Source organism: Atta colombica, unplaced genomic scaffold (assembly GCF_001594045.1).
Source record: "Atta colombica isolate Treedump-2 unplaced genomic scaffold, Acol1.0 scaffold1, whole genome shotgun sequence".
In the NCBI taxonomy this organism is placed as follows: Eukaryota; Metazoa; Arthropoda; class Insecta; order Hymenoptera; family Formicidae; genus Atta; species Atta colombica.
Window position 1 is genome coordinate 4,656,980 of NW_017259183.1, and position 19,880 is coordinate 4,676,859.

At 35.3% G+C, this 19,880-nt stretch overlaps 2 protein-coding genes across 2 annotated transcripts in view; both read left to right on the forward strand.

Annotated features, from left to right (window-relative positions):
- Positions 1-8,822, forward strand: part of LOC108687858 (neurogenic locus Notch protein) — a 298,611-nt gene extending 289,789 nt beyond the window's left edge. The window contains exons 9-14 of the mRNA XM_018193906.1: positions 23-566; positions 1,394-1,924; positions 2,487-2,719; positions 2,920-4,738; positions 5,052-6,829; positions 7,488-8,822. Coding sequence (XP_018049395.1) covers positions 23-566; positions 1,394-1,924; positions 2,487-2,719; positions 2,920-4,738; positions 5,052-6,829; positions 7,488-8,599 — 6,017 coding nt within the window. The 3' untranslated portion in view covers positions 8,600-8,822. The remainder of the gene's footprint in view (positions 1-22; positions 567-1,393; positions 1,925-2,486; positions 2,720-2,919; positions 4,739-5,051; positions 6,830-7,487) is intronic.
- Positions 8,823-19,270: 10,448 nt separating this feature from the next.
- Positions 19,271-19,880, forward strand: part of LOC108692004 (BTB/POZ domain-containing protein 17) — a 2,554-nt gene continuing 1,944 nt past the window's right edge. The window contains exon 1 of the mRNA XM_018200119.1: positions 19,271-19,777. The gene's annotated coding sequence lies outside the window, so the exon portion shown is untranslated. The remainder of the gene's footprint in view (positions 19,778-19,880) is intronic.

Sequence of the window (19,880 nt, forward strand, 5' to 3'; positions counted from 1 at the left end):
TTGCAATCTTCTCTTCTTCTAGGCTTTACTGGAACTCAATGCGAGATCGACATAGACGAATGTGCGATAAGGCCGTGCATGAACGGTGGAACCTGTAGTGATCTCATCAATGCCTTCAAGTGCACCTGCGCTGAGGGATTCACCGGCACCCACTGCCAGATCAACATCGATGATTGCATCTCGTCACCATGCAAAAACGGCGGTACTTGTCAGGATGGTATCGCGAGGTACACATGCGAATGTCCAGCCGGTTTTACTGGCGACTCCTGTGAGACCAACATCAATGACTGCGCCTCGAATCCATGTCGTAGCGGTATCTGCATCGATGGCGAGAACAGCTTCACCTGCAACTGCTCCCCTGGCTTCACCGGTAATCTGTGCCAGACGCAAATCAACGAATGCGAAAGCAATCCGTGTCAGTTTGGGGGTAGATGCGAGGATCGTATCGACGGTTATCTATGCGTCTGTCGACCGGGCACATCTGGTGAGAATTGTGAGGTCAACGTCAACGAATGCTACAGCAATCCTTGTCGAAACGGAGCAAGATGTATCGATGGTATCAACAGGTAAATTTGAAAAAAAGAAAACATACGTTGTGCATTTGGTCAATTCATTATCTTTTAAAACATTACAGCTCTTTAGAAACTGCTACGGATGATTTTTGACTTATAACTTTTGATCGATTTTCGGCTTAGTTCCATTCCTTATTTCATTTGCACACAGGTTGTTGATAAGAGAGGAACTAAACTGAAAATCGACCAAAAATTGCAAGTAAATTCCAGGACTGGTATACATCATTTTTTTACATAATTATTATTTTTTCTTTGGATTTAAAATTCGGCAGAATTGATTAAATATATTTATTTAGTTAAATATGTAAATGTGTTAAATATATCTTGTGCGAATGATAAATTGACAAAAATATTAGATTAAAAGAACTACTTAGTTTCGATTCTATAATGTGCAATAACATTTAAAAGTAACTTATGTAATTTTCTTTTTTACTCTCATTGAAAATGAATCTTTTTGAAAATAGTAATAAATTATATTAATTAATAAATCATTAATTAAAAATAATCATTAATTAAAAATAGTATCTAGACAAAAGAGAGAGCACGCAAGTCTAAAATTGGAACATAAAATATCTTATATTTCGATTTTGAATACGCATGCTGTTTGAGTAATGATAATTTAAATATCCCATAAATGTTTCGCGAATCTAGCATATTGTTTTACCTTAAAACTTCTTCATTAAAAATCAATTATTATATATTGACATTCCAACAACTGAGTGATCCGAATGCAGATACGATTTAGTAAAACCTCTAATTGTATCGACATATTGCTATCGCTCTCTTTCATTTTTCAGCAAACTCAATTTCTTATCTTTTAGATATTCCTGCGAATGCGAACCCGGCTTCACCGGTCAACACTGCGAAACCGACATAAACGAGTGCGCAAGTAATCCATGTGCGAATGGCGGCCTTTGCGTCGACTTGATAAACGGCTTCAAATGCGATTGCCCACGTGGTTACTACGATGCCAGATGTCTGAGCGACGTGGATGAGTGCGCGAGCTCGCCCTGCCTAAACGGTGGTACTTGCGAAGATGGGGTGAGCCAGTTTATCTGCCATTGCCTGCCCGGTTACGGCGGCAAGAGGTGCGAGGCCGATATCGACGAGTGTGGCTCAAACCCCTGCCAGCACGGTGGCACGTGCAACGACCATCTGAATGGCTACAGCTGCAAGTGCCTGCCCGGCTACACCGGCACCAATTGCGAGACCAACATTGATGATTGCGCCAACAACCCCTGCCAGAACGGCGGATCTTGCATCGATCTCGTTAACGATTACAAATGCGTCTGCGAGCTGCCCCACACCGGCAGGAATTGCGAGGACAAGCTGGATCCCTGCTCGCCGAACAAGTATGATTCTTGTTTCCCATTTTATTTATGAGAATACATGAATGTAGCTAAATTCTCGTATGCATATTGTGTACAGAGGGAAATTCTAAGATTGCTCTTCGGATTATTATATTCCAATGGGAGCATAATATTCAGAGATTACAAAATCTTATATTGAATTTAATAAATATTATAGAGCTGATTTTATGTACAGAATTTGTACAAATTTTTTTAAATTGTAAAGTTTCAAGACATTAAAGAAACACTTTTAAAGAAAAATATATTTTTAATCATTTTTTTAAAAACACAACATAAAATAAATTTATGTTATAAACTGTTTTAAATTAATTTTGCTTGTACAAAATCTTGTATTATATGGTATTGAATTTTAGCTTATTTATGACATTATGATTTTATCATACAGCCCTTTAAAATTCCTGTTTCTTCACTGCAATCATATTGAATTATAGCTATGTAGCGAAGAACAGGAGCCTTAAGAGTGTCTCTTAATTTCGATGAAACACATTTTCATGAATGATCCGCATGATAGAACGGCTTTGTAACGTTGCTGTGTCATTTTCAGATGTCTTCATGGGGCAAAATGCTCGCCATCATCGAACTTCCTCGATTTTGCGTGCACATGTACGGTCGGTTATACGGGCAGACTATGCGACGAAGACGTGAACGAGTGCGTGATGACGTCGCCGTGCAGAAACGGTGCCACTTGCCGGAACACCAACGGCTCTTACCATTGCCAGTGCGCGAAAGGCTACGAGGGCCGTGATTGCATCATCAATACCGATGACTGTGCATCATGTGAGTACGAATCACCGACTGTTCTTTGCTTTTTTTCCTTACTTGCTACAGATGCAGATCTTCTTTCGCTTTCATTTAAGAGTCTTAATGCGAGTCCATGGAGCGTCATCTGTTTTATCGCGCGATGGCATGGATTATATTAAAAGCACTTAATGAACGTCGTCGTATGACACTCAAAGAGAATCTTTTTCTGTTCACAGTTCCTTGTCAGAATGGCGGCACCTGTCTAGACGGCGTCGGTGATTACACGTGCCTCTGCGTCGATGGTTTTAGTGGCAAACACTGTGAAGTTGACATCGACGAATGCTTGTCGCAACCTTGTCAAAATGGTGCCATTTGTAAGGAATATGTTAATTCCTACACGTGCCAATGTCAACTTGGCTTCTCTGGCATTAATTGCCAAACCAATGACGAAGACTGTACGGACAGTAGTTGCATGAACGGTGGAACGTGTATCGACGGTATTAACAACTATACATGCGTCTGCAAGATTGGCTACACAGGCTCGAACTGCCAATATCGTATCAACGAATGTGATAGCTCACCCTGTCAAAACGGTGCTACTTGTCATGATCATATACAATACTATACATGTCACTGTCCGTATGGTTACACGGGTAAGCAATGCGATAAATTCATAGACTGGTGCATTGAAAATCCATGCGAGAACCAGGCAACGTGTGTGCAACACATGAACAAGTATCATTGCAATTGCTCGCCCGGATGGACTGGCAAGGTATGCGATGTAGAGATGGTTTCGTGCAAAGATGCCGCCATGCGGAAAGGCGTACTAGAGAACAGTCTTTGCAACAACGGCACTTGCGAAAACATAGGCAATAGTCATCGTTGTCACTGCCTCGACGGTTACACTGGCTCTTACTGTCAGGAAGAGATAGACGAGTGTGACTCGGCGCCATGTCAGAATGGTGCAACCTGCAAGGACCTCATTGGTTCGTACCAGTGTCAGTGCACCAAAGGTTTCCAAGGTCAGAATTGCGAACTCAACATTGATGATTGCCGACCAAATCCTTGTCAGAACGGTGGTACTTGTCATGATCTAATCAACAACTTTACATGTTCCTGTCCGCCCGGTACTCTTGGTTTTATATGTGAAGTTAACATTGATGACTGCACGATGACCGCTTGCCACAATAATGGTACCTGTACTGATAAAGTGGGTGGATTCGAATGCAAATGTCCACCTGGTTTCGTCGGACCAAGATGCGAAGGCGATATTAATGAGTGTTTGTCGAATCCGTGTACCTCGCCCGGTACACAGGACTGCGTACAATTAGTCAACAATTATCACTGCAATTGCAAACAGGGTTATATGGGCCGTCACTGCGAGGTCAAAATGAATTTCTGTGATAGTTCTCCATGTCAGAATGGTGGCTTTTGCATTGCCAAACACGATAGACACGTTTGCATGTGTAATAATGCTTATCACGGCACTAATTGCGAATTCACCGGTTCCTACTGCGACTCCGAACCATGTCAGAACGGCGGCACGTGTCGTATCATCGGAAATAGTTACAAATGTTACTGCTTGCCAGGTACAACCGGTATGCATTGTGAATTCGATGCTTGGAATGAATGTGATAGGCATCCATGTCAGCAAAATGCCCCTTGCATAAATAAAATTGGTGACTACGCTTGTGACTGTCCTCCTACATGGTCTGGCAAGAATTGCGATACATACGATTCAAATTATCCTGGTGGAATATTCGGCAATACACCCAAAAACATGAGTGACATTAATTTAGAACGCGAACGTCAGAAATGTGTCGAAAACGACTGTAAGGCTAAATACAATAATGGACGCTGCGACGAGGAATGCAATCGATTGGCTTGTGAGTTTGACGGTAACGATTGCTCGCTGGGCGTTAATCCATGGCGCAATTGTACCGCGCCTGTGGATTGCTGGAAATTATTCATGAACGGCGTATGCGACGAAGTCTGCAACAATCCGCAATGCCTGTACGATGGCAGAGATTGTGGTCCGAAACTTCCCCCTTGCAAGTAAGTATTTTTAATTAAATTTCTTTTCTTAATTAAATACTGTATGTTGTATGATATGATGTTCATTATTCTTAATATATGCATTATAAAATAAATTATTATTATTAAAGTTGATAATACTACAGTCATTTCTTCTATTAATGATTTTTTTATTTATTAGCACATATTTATAACATTTTGATGTACATTTCTGTAATAAGTTTTTATTCTTTTTTATTACGAATATATTAAATAAAAGATTCTTACAAACTGTTTATTAATTATAATTATATGTGTAATATTTTTATATTTATTATATTATTTATTTTTGCAGCCCGATCTATGATGCGTACTGCAGAAAGCATTATGCTAACGGCCATTGCGATTATGGCTGCAACAACGAAGAATGTGACTGGGATGGTCTCGATTGTGATAAGGAACCGCCGTCATTGGCAGAAGGTGTCATATCCATAGCTGTGAGAATGGACGTGGATAGTTTCCGAACTAACATCGCAACCTTCTTACGTGATCTCGGTCATTATCTAAGAACAACGCTTCGCGTTAAAACGGACGAACTCGGCAATGAAATGATATATCCTTGGAAGCCCGAGAAAAATAAGTTTCTTAACATTTATACTCGACTGACGACCCCTTCCAATAGAAAAGGTGCTGTCACTTTTCTGGAGATCGACAATCGCAAATGCACTCTAGCTCAGGGCACGTCATGTTTTTCATCAGCGAACGAGGCGGCCGAGTATTTGGCCGCTGCGGCGTTGAAGCAACCGTTATCGCTAAACTTTCCCATCGAACAAGTGCGTAGTATCGTAGGTACTCAGAATACGGATTATTCGGATAACCCGACAAATTATAAATATGTTTTCATCGGTGTGGTCATCGTGGTGCTCGGTGGATTGCTAGTGGGCGTTCTGGTGACCGCACAACGAAAGCGTGCTGTTGGGGTTACATGGTTCCCAGAGGGCTTCTTAAGGACCAGTAGCGGCAGTGGCCAGCGACGTCGGTCACGTCGGCGCGGTCCGGACGGTCAGGAAATGCGTAACTTGAATAAACAACCATCAGTGAACTGCATGAGCATGGATGTTGTAAGCGCTCGAATACAATCTCAATGGTCTGACGACGAGTCTGATCTGCCTCCATCGAAACGAATGCGTGCCATCGAGCCAGGTTACGCAAGTGATCATACCGTTATCACAGATTACGAGGAGACCGAGCCGCGTATGTGGACACAGCAACATCTGGACGCGGCTGAGATACGACGGCCGGACGCAGGCGGTGTATTGACACCACCCAGTCTCGAGCATGGTCAGGATGTGGACGCGCGTGGGCCATGTGGTATGACACCACTAATGGTAGCGGCGGTACGTGGTGGCGGACTTGATACTGGCGAGGAAGAGGATGAGAGTGACGGAACCGCGGCTGTAATCGCTGATCTCGTTGCCCAAGGTGCGGATCTAAATGCTACCACAGACAAGAGCGGTGAAACGTCGCTACATCTGGCCGCACGTTACGCCCGGGCCGATGCGGCCAAGAGATTGCTGGACGCGGGCGCCGATGCTAATTCACAGGATAACACCGGTCGTACACCGCTACACTCTGCTGTCGCGGCTGACGCTATGGGAGTTTTCCAGATTCTGCTACGCAATCGAGCGACAAATTTGAACGCGCGAATGCACGATGGTACCACGCCATTAATACTAGCGGCGCGTTTGGCTACTGAAGGAATGGTGGAAGACCTCATTAACGCTGATGCCGACATCAATGCAGCCGATAATAGCGGCAAAACTGCGCTGCACTGGGCCGCAGCGGTCAACAATGTCGACGCTGTAAACATATTGTTAGTGCATGGTGCAAACAGAGACGCTCAAGATGATAAAGATGAAACCCCATTATTCTTAGCGGCTCGTGAGGGCAGCTTTGAAGCATGCAAAGCATTGCTAGACACATTTGCTAACAGGGAAATCACCGATCACATGGATCGGTTACCTCGCGATGTCGCAAGCGAAAGATTGCATCATGACATTGTCAGACTACTTGATGAACATATGCCAAGGTCACCGCAGATGGTTACAGTCATTCCGAATGGTCCTCTCATGGGTAAGCGTTTTTATAATATCTTTATTATATACATACATATCATAAAATATTTCACTTTTAAAGAAACATTTTATTATTGATAATAAATTTTGTTAAGAATTATTATTTTAATGATTTTAATGTAATAGATTTTTATTTTTCATATCTAATTTTAAATCATATGATTTTTTTGGACAAATAATTATACATTATATTTAAAAAATTGTGCTAAATATAACAGGATAGAACCAACCTTCGTATTTTAATTATCTTATTTTAAAAGAGATTGGAGGCATTATTACACATTTCATGTCGCATGGGTCATTACAGTGTCTTACGCTAGACTGTCCGTTTAGATCGTTTAATATTTTGAAAAATATTAAAATTATAAAAAGAAACGTAGTTATTTTTGATATCATGTATGGATACATTATAATATATATATTTTTATTGATGCATTAAATTTTCTTCTTTATTTATAATAATTTTTGTAATTTTTTTAATCATTACAAAATATATTTCTTAACAAATATAACAAAAATATCATGGGGAGGATCATCAAGTCACCAATGACATGCGCGGCGTAGGAATCAATTAATTTAAAATTAGCCCAACATGAAATATGTTAATAATAAAATATTTTTGATATTGTTACGTAACATAATTATTTCTTTTGCAGGATCTTCAAATCATCCGCAATTAATCACGCACCCCACAGTAATCGGCTCGGCGCCGAAGCAAGCCAAGTCAAAGAAGCGGCCAAAAGCAGGTACGGGAAACCCAAACAGTCCAGAGTCAGAGGGCGGCGCGGTGGTGATGGTAAGGCGAAAACCATCAGTGAAGAAACCGCCGGCTAAACCGCGCGGTGCTCAACCCCCAAACCAAGAGATTCCACAGGGAGCAGAAGGTGCCGATGGCAATTTACCAACTAGCCCGTATGATAGCGCGAGCCTTTACAGCAACGCCTTACCCTTGGTGGCTCACACTGCGACAGCGAAACAGCCTCCACCATATGAGGATTGCATCAAAAACCAATCGATGCAAGGTTTGCAACAACTCGGCTTAGATACCTTCACCAGCAACTATGGGCTGCCATTTCACGACCAGCTTCTAGCGCCACATCAGCGGCAGCAACAGGGCATGGTAAACACATTGTCGCCGCCGTATAGTAATCAATCGCCACCACACTCGGTGCAGTCCAACATGACTCTTTCCCCGCAAGCAAGCTACATGGGTTCGCCATCGCCAGCGAAGAATAGACCGTCGTTGCCCACTTCGCCAACTCATATCGCTGCCATGCGGCAGGCGACGCATCAGAAACATGGCAGCATGCCGCCAGTGGGCTTTGATTTCGAGAATTTACCGTATTCCTCAAGCCAACAGCAACAACAACAACAGCAGCAAATGCAGCAAACGCAGCAGCAGATCCAACAGCAACAGCAGCAACAACAACAGCAGCAGCAGCAACAGCCACAGCCGCAACAGAGCACGCAACAGCAACAACAGCAGCAGCAGCAGCAGCAGCAGCAACAACAACAACAACAAACACAACAATACTATCAGTACTTGACGCCACCGTCCCATCATTCCGGACCCGATGTTACGCCACAGCATCTCATGCAAGCGCCCGAGAGCTTTCCGACGCCATCGCCGGATAGCCCTGGTCATTGGTCTTCGAGCTCGCCCCGATCGAATAGCGACTGGTCCGATTGCATGGCCTCGCCTACGAACGCCTACGGTGCTGGCGGCGCTCACCAAAGTAACAAAGGTTCCGAGGCGATCTACATATGAGGCCGATAGTATGATATTTTCTTCCTCACGCAAATAAGTCGTGAAAAGAAAAGAAAGTAGAAAGTTATATGAACTGTGATTAGCTCGTCGAATTTAAGCGTCTAGACGTCGAAAAGGACGAAGGAAAATGTTAACAACGAAGAGCTCTTCCGTAATTGATAAGTGGCAAGAAGGTATTTTTATTTTTTTTTTTTTTTGGTTTATTTGTGTGTATGTGTGTGTATCGGGAGAGTTACTATGGTAAAAAAATGCATTCTCGCCGCGATTATTATATATTAATAGATATCAGTGTTGAGAATGAATAATAAAAGAGTTTTGCAGTTACACATTTGTTATGCATTATTTATATTACTAAATATAAATCCATTTTTAATTATTGATATATTTATTAATCAGATCAATACATTTTATCTAACATTGATGCATATGAATATACACGAACAAATATATATGTATATTGAAAGTGTATAAGTGAAAGAGTTCCATAATCAGAAATGTTATAAAATTAATGCTAGACTATACGCTATTCGTGATTCGAGATCCATAGTTCCATTAAAATTGATAAATAGAGACAGATCTGTCGAGTTGTCATTTATCACATATGCTGAATAATTATTCGCAAATTAAAATACGTAAATCATTACGAATTGTCAATTCATGTTAGTTCGTGTATAGAGCTACATTATTACAAGCAACAAATGGCTAATAATATGTAAGTTTATATTATAATATAAGTATATATTATAATATGAGTTAATATTATAAGTTAATATTTGCAAACAACAAATAGCTCTGAATCTATTATGAAGTATGAAAGACGAATTACGAATCCCGTACAGTTTGGCGTTAGCTTTAGAATTATTCAAATTACAAAACCGATTGTGCCTCTCTAATATGATGATAATGTTTAGGAAAGTTACGAGAATCGCACAACTTATAAAAAATAGTTGGTAATGGCCTTCCAAATGTTTATAGCAGAATTATATAATGAATTACGTACAGAGAATTTGACTAATCATGTATTAATATATGTATTTAATATATTTTTGATATCTATCGAATTTTATTGTCGCGGCGTCATACACAGCTCAATGAATAAACGGTGCCTTCGACTTGCCAATGTGAAGACCTCTGATGGACAATAATAAGTAAGGGAACGAGACCTTGCTACTCTATAATAATTGTACATACTGCAATAGATTTATCATTCGCGTTGCTGTGTCTGTTATTCCACGGAGACAACTACATATGTAATTAATGTGCAGTCTATTTAATTCAATTGCATGTGAATTCCCTTATTTTTCTTTTTCCTTATTGTATTTTTCAGTTAATCGTTTTCTTGAACGATGCGATAACTGCTAAACAATTTTCATTAAATGCAATTATAATACGAAGTTATGGAAAATAAGTAATGAATTGTGCCTTCGAATTCCGTAGAATATAAGACACGCAAATTCTACGGATGGATCTATTAAATGTTAAATTATATTGGAAGAAACGCAGCGTTTCCAAATGGCCTCTAAATAGATTAAACGTTTATTACTAGTTAATATAATTGAAACGTCAGCTTGTACTGGCAACATGTAATGTAATGTAATTAAATGTAATGTATTGTAATGTAATGTAATGTATTGTAATGTAATGTAATGTAATGCGAAAAGACAACGTTTATAATTTGTACGGTTGACGGGAGTTTCAGAGAACTTGTCTTGTACAGCTTGCAAAGCATTGTTCCATACATAGACATTCCATTGCGTATGGCGCGCCAACTTTTTTTCCTTTTCTTTCTTTTCTCTTTTTCAATTTTTTCAACTTGCGCTACTAAATCCCTCGAAAAATCATTTACTAAACAAGCTAGCGTAATCATTAATATTAATGTTTAGGTGTATTGATCACCTTAAATTAAGTACTCGGCGTGGAGCAGTAGGACGGTTCTCTGATCTCTTTTCTGCCAAAGCCAAAACAGCATTTTTAATATAATCGTATACTTACGATGCATACGGACGATACGCGTAATGGGTAATCACAACGCATCATGAACATTGTTGCAAAATAGAAATAAATATAGATAGTTAAAAAGAGGAAATGTGTATGCGTGCATGTGTGTGAGTGAGTGAGTAAGTGAATGAGAGAGAGAGAGAGAGAGAGAGAGAGAGAAAGAGAGAGAGAGAGAGAGAAAAGAGAATTAACTATTGTTGCGGGATGAAGAAAGTTCGTGCGCGCGCTTTTGCAATATATTGCCAGTGATACATGTTTTCGTATGTTACACGAAGAAAATTACTGGTATTATCGATACGATCTGTTTGTGAAATTCGAGAATGGTTCTGTTTTAATTTTATGTCGAAAGATGAAATGTAAATGTAAATACTCCTTCATCTTTTCTATTCGCTCATCTTTTACTGTTTAAGTACTTTTATATAATTATCTTTTCTTTCCTGAATTTTTGTACAAACTGTTTTTACATATTTTTTTATACACTATGCATATAAGTTTAGCTATATTGCTATACTTCCATAAGACGTACTGCATAAAGTATAATCACATGTCTCCATTATATTATTATCATATAAACATATTTTATATGTCGTATGCAGTTTGCTGTTGCACTAAGAATTGCTGTGAACGCGATCCTTGATGCAATTTTGAATTACATACAACGGTGTAACGGAGCTTTTCTTTAATCATTGAGCATATTATGAATCCAATGCAATTTCAGTGCTTGCTTTATAAACATACATTTTCCAGAGAGAGATAATACTTTTTTACTTGTATCACTTTTTTATAACAAATTACATATCTTTAGAACTGCCTTGCATATCATCAAAATTATATAGATTTTGTTAAGTAATAAAAATGAGAAGAAAGACAAAAAGAATATTTTCTGTATAGAGAAATAAGTATTTTAAGAAAACTATATACAAAACTATATACAAATCCATATATTGTACATACAAAATACATACATACATATACATATATATATATGTATATATGTATGCGTGTACATGTACGTGTGTATCTACACATATACACACACACACACACACACACACACACACACACACACATATGCATACATATACATATTCACAATATAATATTCACAAGTGAAATAATCGCACAAAAGTGCAACTAAAAGTACAATTTTTAAAAGGATAATGAAATCCAAATAGTATTGAATAAAGATCTGCAATCTCGATTCATTTATTAAAAAAAAAATTAGCAATACGTAGATATTATATATAATATAAATTATTGAGCAAGCAAAAGCGATTTTATGTGTTCAAAATTTAACAGCAACTGCTCTCTGATACACCAGCATTCTGTGTTAAAAATGCGATATAACTCTTAAGTATTATGCTATAATAATTTACAATTATTTACAATAGGGTAGATAACTGACCGATTATTACTAGATTTTGTTATTCCGTGTAACTTGTAAAAAGTACTGAGTTTTATTAGTATTAACTATTCTATAAGCAAACTAAGGATTTGTTCGGTCCTATTATATTCTGCCCCACTTCCCATATTTTTATAAATAAGTTATGTCTTTTAAACACAAATGTAATAATAAAGATAATCTAACATCCATAATAAAATTGTTCTTTTTTTGGCGTCTTATTGTTAAGAGCTTCGTATTGTATCTCTTATTTCAAAAAAAATTCTTTTAGATATATCATAATAATATGTCAATAATATATAATTTTCTTGAATAGTACAATAATAATGATACTTGATACTATATTATATTTCCGACTAATTTTGAAAAAAATTTATTTAGTAATATTATTCGCATTATGTCCGAAAAAATCTAACAATGACTTAATAAAACAACATATAGTTCAAGCAACAAATATTTTATTCATAATTATATTCTATTACGTTGATTACAATAATAAAATAGCAACTGTAATGATATAAATTTTGAAAAATGCATAATCTCATCATTTGAGAGAAGAGTTTTAAAAAAATTATGTTATTGATTTAAGAATAATAACATACATATAGAACTTCCAAAAGTTAGGAAACACTTGTGATTTTTTCGTATATTATATTTCATGAAAAGTTAAATATCCCGATGAAAAAAAAACGTAGAGAAATTTTCGATCATGTATTTTAAAGTACAAAGATAAGATTAAGAATTGTATCCAGTTTGGGCTGAACATCATTGATACCTAGCTAGGATTGTAAAAAAAGGATTAAAAAATTCCATATGCACCCACCAAACGAGGATTAAAATGAATTGAAATGGATTCAGATTTTCAGAAATATTGATTCACGAATGTTATTAAAATGAATGCTTTTCAATCCTGAATGCATTTTTATTCATTTATAGAAATTGCATGGAGCATATCTCTATAACTTTCAATCTAAAAATAATATTAGCTTTTTCTGTGCACAACACACACATTGTGAATACTGTTTAATTCAAAATTTTGAATAGGAAATGCAATTTTTCAATCCAATTGCATCCAATTGAATCTAATTGAATCCACCTGAATCCGATAAAATAAAATAAAAATATTCGCTATTTAAAATACGCATTCGGAAAAAAATTTCAATCTATTTTAATCCATCCTCATTTGCTGGGCACAATTTTGTAAAATGAGGATACGATCAACGCGATGCTGCAAACGCTTTGAAGCGTTTTTTAATTGGTCAGTTTGTAAAATTCTTTCTTCTAATTGATCCATCAAATGCTTCAAAGCATTTGTAGCAAGACTTTGACCTGAGTCTCTTGAGTGCTATAGCTGTTTTACATGGTGAGGCCGACTTAAGGAGGTTTCCCAGCAAACGAGAATGGATTAAAATGGATTGAAATTTTTTTCTATCCGAATGCGTATTTTAAATAGCGAACTTTTTTTGGATTTAATTGGATTTAATTAAATTCAATTGGATTGAAAAATTACATTTCCTATTCAAAATTTTGAATTGACAATATTCACAATGCACAGAAAAAACTAATATTATTTTTAGATTAAAAGGCATAGAGATATGCAATTCCTATAAATGAATAAAAATGCATTCAGGATTGAAAAGCATTCATTTTTTTAACATTCGTGAATCAATATTTCTGAAAATCTGAATCCATTTCAATTCATTTCAATCCATTCTCGTTTGCTGAGTTATTACAATTCTTTAGACGAAGTGAAAATTACAAAAATGAGCAAACTAAATATTAATCAATGAAGTTACAAATATTCTAATAAATTCGATCACTTTCGTAATTTTCACCTCTTTTCAAGAACCATAATAAACCTCAAAAACATAGAATTATTGATTAGTGCGATAATTTCCGTTGCCGCACTTCTATATACGGGAACTAACAATCAGACAAGACCTAGTTTCTATCGAGGGTTTAAATCGGAGAATGTAAAAATCAACCAACTACAGTCAAGCATTCTCCTGTCGTTCGACTATAACAGGGGAATATTCGACTATAGTTGGTTAGTTGGTTCTTACATTCTGATCCGGTTTAAACGTTTGGTGGAAACTGTGGATGCGTTCCGATATTCACTGTCAGTTGCTGCCAGTGCTGAAACTACAGTATACGTTAAGCAAGTTTATTGCGATAATCAATATGAAGCGTTGATTTCAAAATGCAAGCTTCAGATTGGCTGTCACAACAAACTTATGATCGGCTTGCAACTAATGTAGAATCGACTTTTCACCATGTGCTGAATACACAGCCAGTATTTCCAGCGAATTTTGTATGTGTCTGAGGTGAATGATTTATTTACTGGTCATTTAAATTGGAGAATTATATACGAGTGTGGATTGCAGTAGAATTATAAGATCTGTTCGCGTGTTATTATGTGTTTTATTTGCTATTTATTGGGAAAATATGTTGAGTATAGTCGAAATGTTTAGATAGATAGATAGATAGGTAGATAGATAGATAGATAGGTAGATAGATAGATATCCTTTATGTACGACTTTTGATTTCTTATTTCATCATTTATTTCTTATGTATCCAAATGTTCTTATGTATCCATTAAATTAAATGACTCTTAAATTTTTGCTAATATTTACCATTGAAAAATTTATGTTGAATATATATCCCAAACTGTCCACTCAAATTTTTGTGTTCATTTAACACAAAATGAATATATTAGAAAATAACTCAGACATTATGTAAAAAAATGAAAAAGTTTATTTAAAAAATTGTGAAAGTATATTTTTTCGGTATAATTAACATTTGTGATATGTTAAATTAACATATAAATTAACACTCAATTTATTCATTTTAGAATTTGTTTTAAAATACTTTATTTTTATGTTACTTAGTCACTTACTCATAAATTGTCATTTTCCCACTAAAAAATATTGAATATTCAATTTAACACAAAATTGTTAAGTTTTTTTTTAATATAATCACAATAATTAACATTATGTTAAGAACTATAGGCTACGAACTATAAGAAAAAGATTGAATATAAATAATAAATCTAATATAATTGAGCAGTAAATAAAATGTAAGAACTATACAAACGACGTTTCGATTCCAATCGGATCATTATCAATGTCAAACATGTAACAAACAATTGATATAAACATATTTAAATTATAAACAGGTTAATGCTAAAACTAATGAGAAGAAAAACAGATTTTTAATAGACGTAAAAATTGATAGCTGAATCACATTATGTAGTTATCACGTTGATATTAAATCACATTCTACAGTTAAATTTATTAATACGAATTTATTAATACGTTTATTAATATTAATAATTCAAAAGGCTCTTTTTTCGACAATGTCATTGCGTGTACACAAAAATGAATATTTGCTTGCTAATGTATCACAATTATTTTATAATAGAATTACGTAAAGTCAAAGTAGATAAAAATTATCTACGTGTTCTAATATCCAGAAATAAAAAATAAAAAATAATAGAAATAAAAAATAATAGAATAAAAATATATTGAAGCGTTGAAACATTTTTATCCAACTTGATAAATGAAAGTTTTAAGAATATTAAACCGTTTATAATTTAAATATGTTTATATCAATTATTTACTACGTGTTTAACATTGATAATGACCTGTAGCGGAATTCTCTAAACATCTTATCGTTAACTAGCGACAGCCATTGACAGGACAATCTTGGGAAAAAGCACAGCTGTCATTGACTATTAACGATAACGACAATTGTCGGTAAAACGTTTAAAAAGTCTCTCAACTGACCGGAATCTATCATTTGTATAGTTCTTATATTGTTTAGTGGTTAATTAAATTATATTTATTATTTATATTCAATCTTATTATTTATTTCAATCTTATTTTTATGATTCATAGCCCTTCTCAACAATTTTAATTAATTTGTATTATTTGAATCATATTACTATTATGTATTGTATTACATTATAATTAAATAGCACTCGAATATATTAAAAAATTCAACATAAATTGTTAATAAGAACAAGAACTTAAATACAAAATGGTTTTTGTCATGGTGTATATAATATAATATTAATATTTAAAAAGTGAACATAAAATTAAATAAAATTCAATTCAATTTAATAACAATTATTAAAAAATGACAATATCTATACTTTGTTTACATATTTGGATAAAGTTACCAACTTGGTTACTTATGCCGAAAAAAGTATTATTGTTGATGCTAACATCAGTATACAGATCATTGAAAGTGATATCGTTAACAGCGAAGGAACGTTGTCTGATGAAGAACTTGACATAGGAGAAATGGAAATCACCAAAAATTCTGATGAGAAGATGCAGAGATTATTACGACTTTTTAAAAAAAGTAAAAAATTGCGCAAGGAGATGAAGAAAAAAACTACAGCAGTTGAAAAGCAGATAAAGCAACTACGTAGAGTACTGGGGATTCGATTTTAGATGCAATAAAATCAATTTTAAATGAAATAGATTTAACTGAAAATATTAAAGATATTATTCAAAAATAGCCAATTGATTCTCTCAAAAGGCTAACAAATTAAGATTTGCATGGAGAGATATGAGGAACTTCGTAAAATGATGCTTCTTCTTTCAATAATGGCATAGTGGCAGGTGATGATATTTTTAAATTTTTCAATATAAAGACTTATTTTTGTAATGATATAGATATATGCATGTTAATATAGTTTCAGATGAAATACAAATACTGGTTAGTAAATCGTTTGAGTCGAATTCATGCATTGGGAAGGTAGTATTTCTTCAAATTGCACTCAAGATTTGGCAACGCAAGCTTTGATAATATCGCAGGTTTAGTAGCAGATGGAAAATTGTAGGCTATTATTTCACCCCTAGTAGCGTGAATGGATCAGTTGTAAAAAAAATATATTATTCTTGAAAAGGAGAGCGATTTAATTGAGAACTGCCAATCACAGCGACTTCTGCATAGAGAGTTTTGGGTTATTTTTTTTTAGCGCTGTGATTGACTTGTGCGCAATTGAATCGTGGGCAATTGCCATGCGCTCATTAAAAAGGCAGAAGATTGGTTTACATTGTGTGCATTGTTACTTCCAATAAGAGTGTTGCAAATCAAGCAATATGGAGAATTCCAAAATTGCAAAAACAATCATACATCTAGTGATAGATGTAAAATGACTTTATTTTCAAAAAATGCGTGTTGGCTACAAATGCTTTTAACCGCGACCGTGTAAAGGCAGCACAAGAATTACTTTCCGATGAATTTTTAAAGCCAATGTGGAAAACAACTTCCTAGTTTATTGGTGTAATTAATACGTGGTTTCAAATTATGTCATCAAGAAATGTCAACCGCGTTAGAGAAATTGTATATCGATAAATATATATAATGAAGCTATAAACTTTTTAAAAGAAGTGATTGATATAGTTTCTTTGAGTGCGTTCCGAGTTATGCATGAAGTGCATAATCTATTATTTTATCTTTCTTTATTATTTGATAAACGAGGATAAATGCATCATACGTTTCATGCATAACTCAGAACGCACCTGAATGTCGCGCATCGCGCTGGTATGCAAGAGCATAATGGAACTGAAGCCGGTATTCATAGTCGGATTTTATATTTAAGCATCTTAAGTACAGTTTTATATTCAAGCATCTTATGTCCATATCCTTCCTTGAGGAATGAAGATTCCTTATTCCTCATTTCATGTTTCATAAAAATTCCTTCCTTGACTAAACAAGGAGCCTTATTAGCCCTTTCTTTTTTCAAACGAGGTTATAAGTTTCCTTGAAGAGAAGATGTAACTTTCATAACCAAACAAATCCTCCAAATTTAATTCGTCACAACGGTCATTTTACTTTCGATACTTTTAATTTAAATCTGACGCATCGATTAATTATTTTTGATAGCTTTTTTTCGAAAATAATCTTCTCTAAAAGCATTTTCTCCTTCTTCGTAATAAGCATTATGGCGAATTCGATTGGAAGCACTGAGACATATTAAAGCCATTGTACATCTAATTTAATTAGAATATAAAAATAAAATGCAAATATTTCGAATTATAAAATACATATTTTATCTAACAGTAAAATGTATTGAGTATTTCACAATTTAATCGATTTCTATGTTATTTATAGACATATATTTACGTTATTTTGTGTATGTTTTAATGTTTTTTAATGCGCAATGAGTGCGTCGAATCAAATTCGCTAGCCGGGTTCACACCTTGACGGAAAGCGGAAAAGCAGAAGCCAATTAGAACTCGCGGAAAGAAGTCAAATGAAATGTACCGCCTACTACTACTGCGAGTTCCGATTGGCTTCCGCTTTTCCATCAAGGTGTGAACCGGCCTTAGTTTTATTTTTTATTATTGTTGCAAAATGCTTAATTATTTTATTTAATCAACAATGCCTTTTGAACCTTTATTATTCATAATTCATAATATTAGATATGCATATACTGTATATTATGACATGCTACCCTCAGTAGGTTACTAAGACTACATTCCAAAACTTCCTCTCTGAGGAAAATTTTACTCGAAATATATAGTACATGTAACGTATAGTATAGTATATAGAATAAAATCTTCCTCGGAGAGGAAGTTTTGGAACGTAGCCTAAAATTCTTAAAATATTCCTTCGGTAGACTTGAGATTTATGAAACAAGAAGGTCTTGGAAATTCGAAATCCTGTATGGAAGCTTCCTCCATCCTTAAAATAAGAAAGGATTAGGAATATAAGTATTAAGATATCATGAACCAAGAGGGCCGTATTACAACTAAAAGAGATGACACACCACACACACACATACACACACACACACACACACACACACACACAAATGTATACTTTATTAGAGAATACTTTATCGTATACAAAATATTTTATCGTATAAAAGTCTACATAAGCGTCTTCGAAAAAATTTTATTTAATTTTTTAGTAAAACTTAATGTTATTAATTCTTTGCCCTACTTTTCTCTTACAAATTAAAAAAATTAAGTTTTGTACGAACAATGTACCTTTCCCCGTGCTTTATGTTTGGCCCGATTTCCTTACCACGAGCATCACACGATATTACAAGCTAAAGGATTATATTTTATGGGAAAGAGATCCAGCTAACCTAACCTAATCTAACCTAACCTGCAATTTCAACTTACTGAAGGCAGCTATATTCCTGGTTGGAAATCGCATGCGCAGTAAAAATTGAAGCCATACAAAAAATTCAGTGTCCATACTATATGTACTTATACTGTGCCAAGTGCCAAAGATCGTGTTGTGTCGATGATAATGAACATTTGGAATACAACTTGTATTCCAAACCGCCGGGTGCATAAAAGTATCTAGAGATGTTGTAATTGGAAAGCACCCATAAGTACTCTACTCTAGTGAGGACGAATCTGTATCCCTTTTATCATGTTGGCACTCCTATGTTCAAAAAATGTGCATGTGAATTATGTAGGACATTTCCAACAATTTGAACTTGTAATAAGCCGCAATCCACGGTCTTCGATCTCTTCTTGTTTCGTGTTATATACATAGAGTTAAAGAGACAATTTTTTCGAAATGTTACTTGCTAATAGTTTATAGGACGAATCAGTCAGTTTCAGCATAAATTGCGGAGATCACTTATCAAAGAAGGAAGTAAAAGGAAAAGGATGTCACTGTAGAAATATCGAAAAGCCTGAACCTGAACCTGAACTGCGGTCATTTCACAAATTTTCTGAATTCAATTCGGATTCTATTTTGAACTCGTTGATCACAACCGTTATTTTTTGGTACATTTCGGTCCGGTAAGATTCGGATTTTCTTTAGTCAATCAGTATTTCAGATATAACCTAAAAATAATTTATTGATATTACCGATATATATGTGCGTATATATATATATATATAT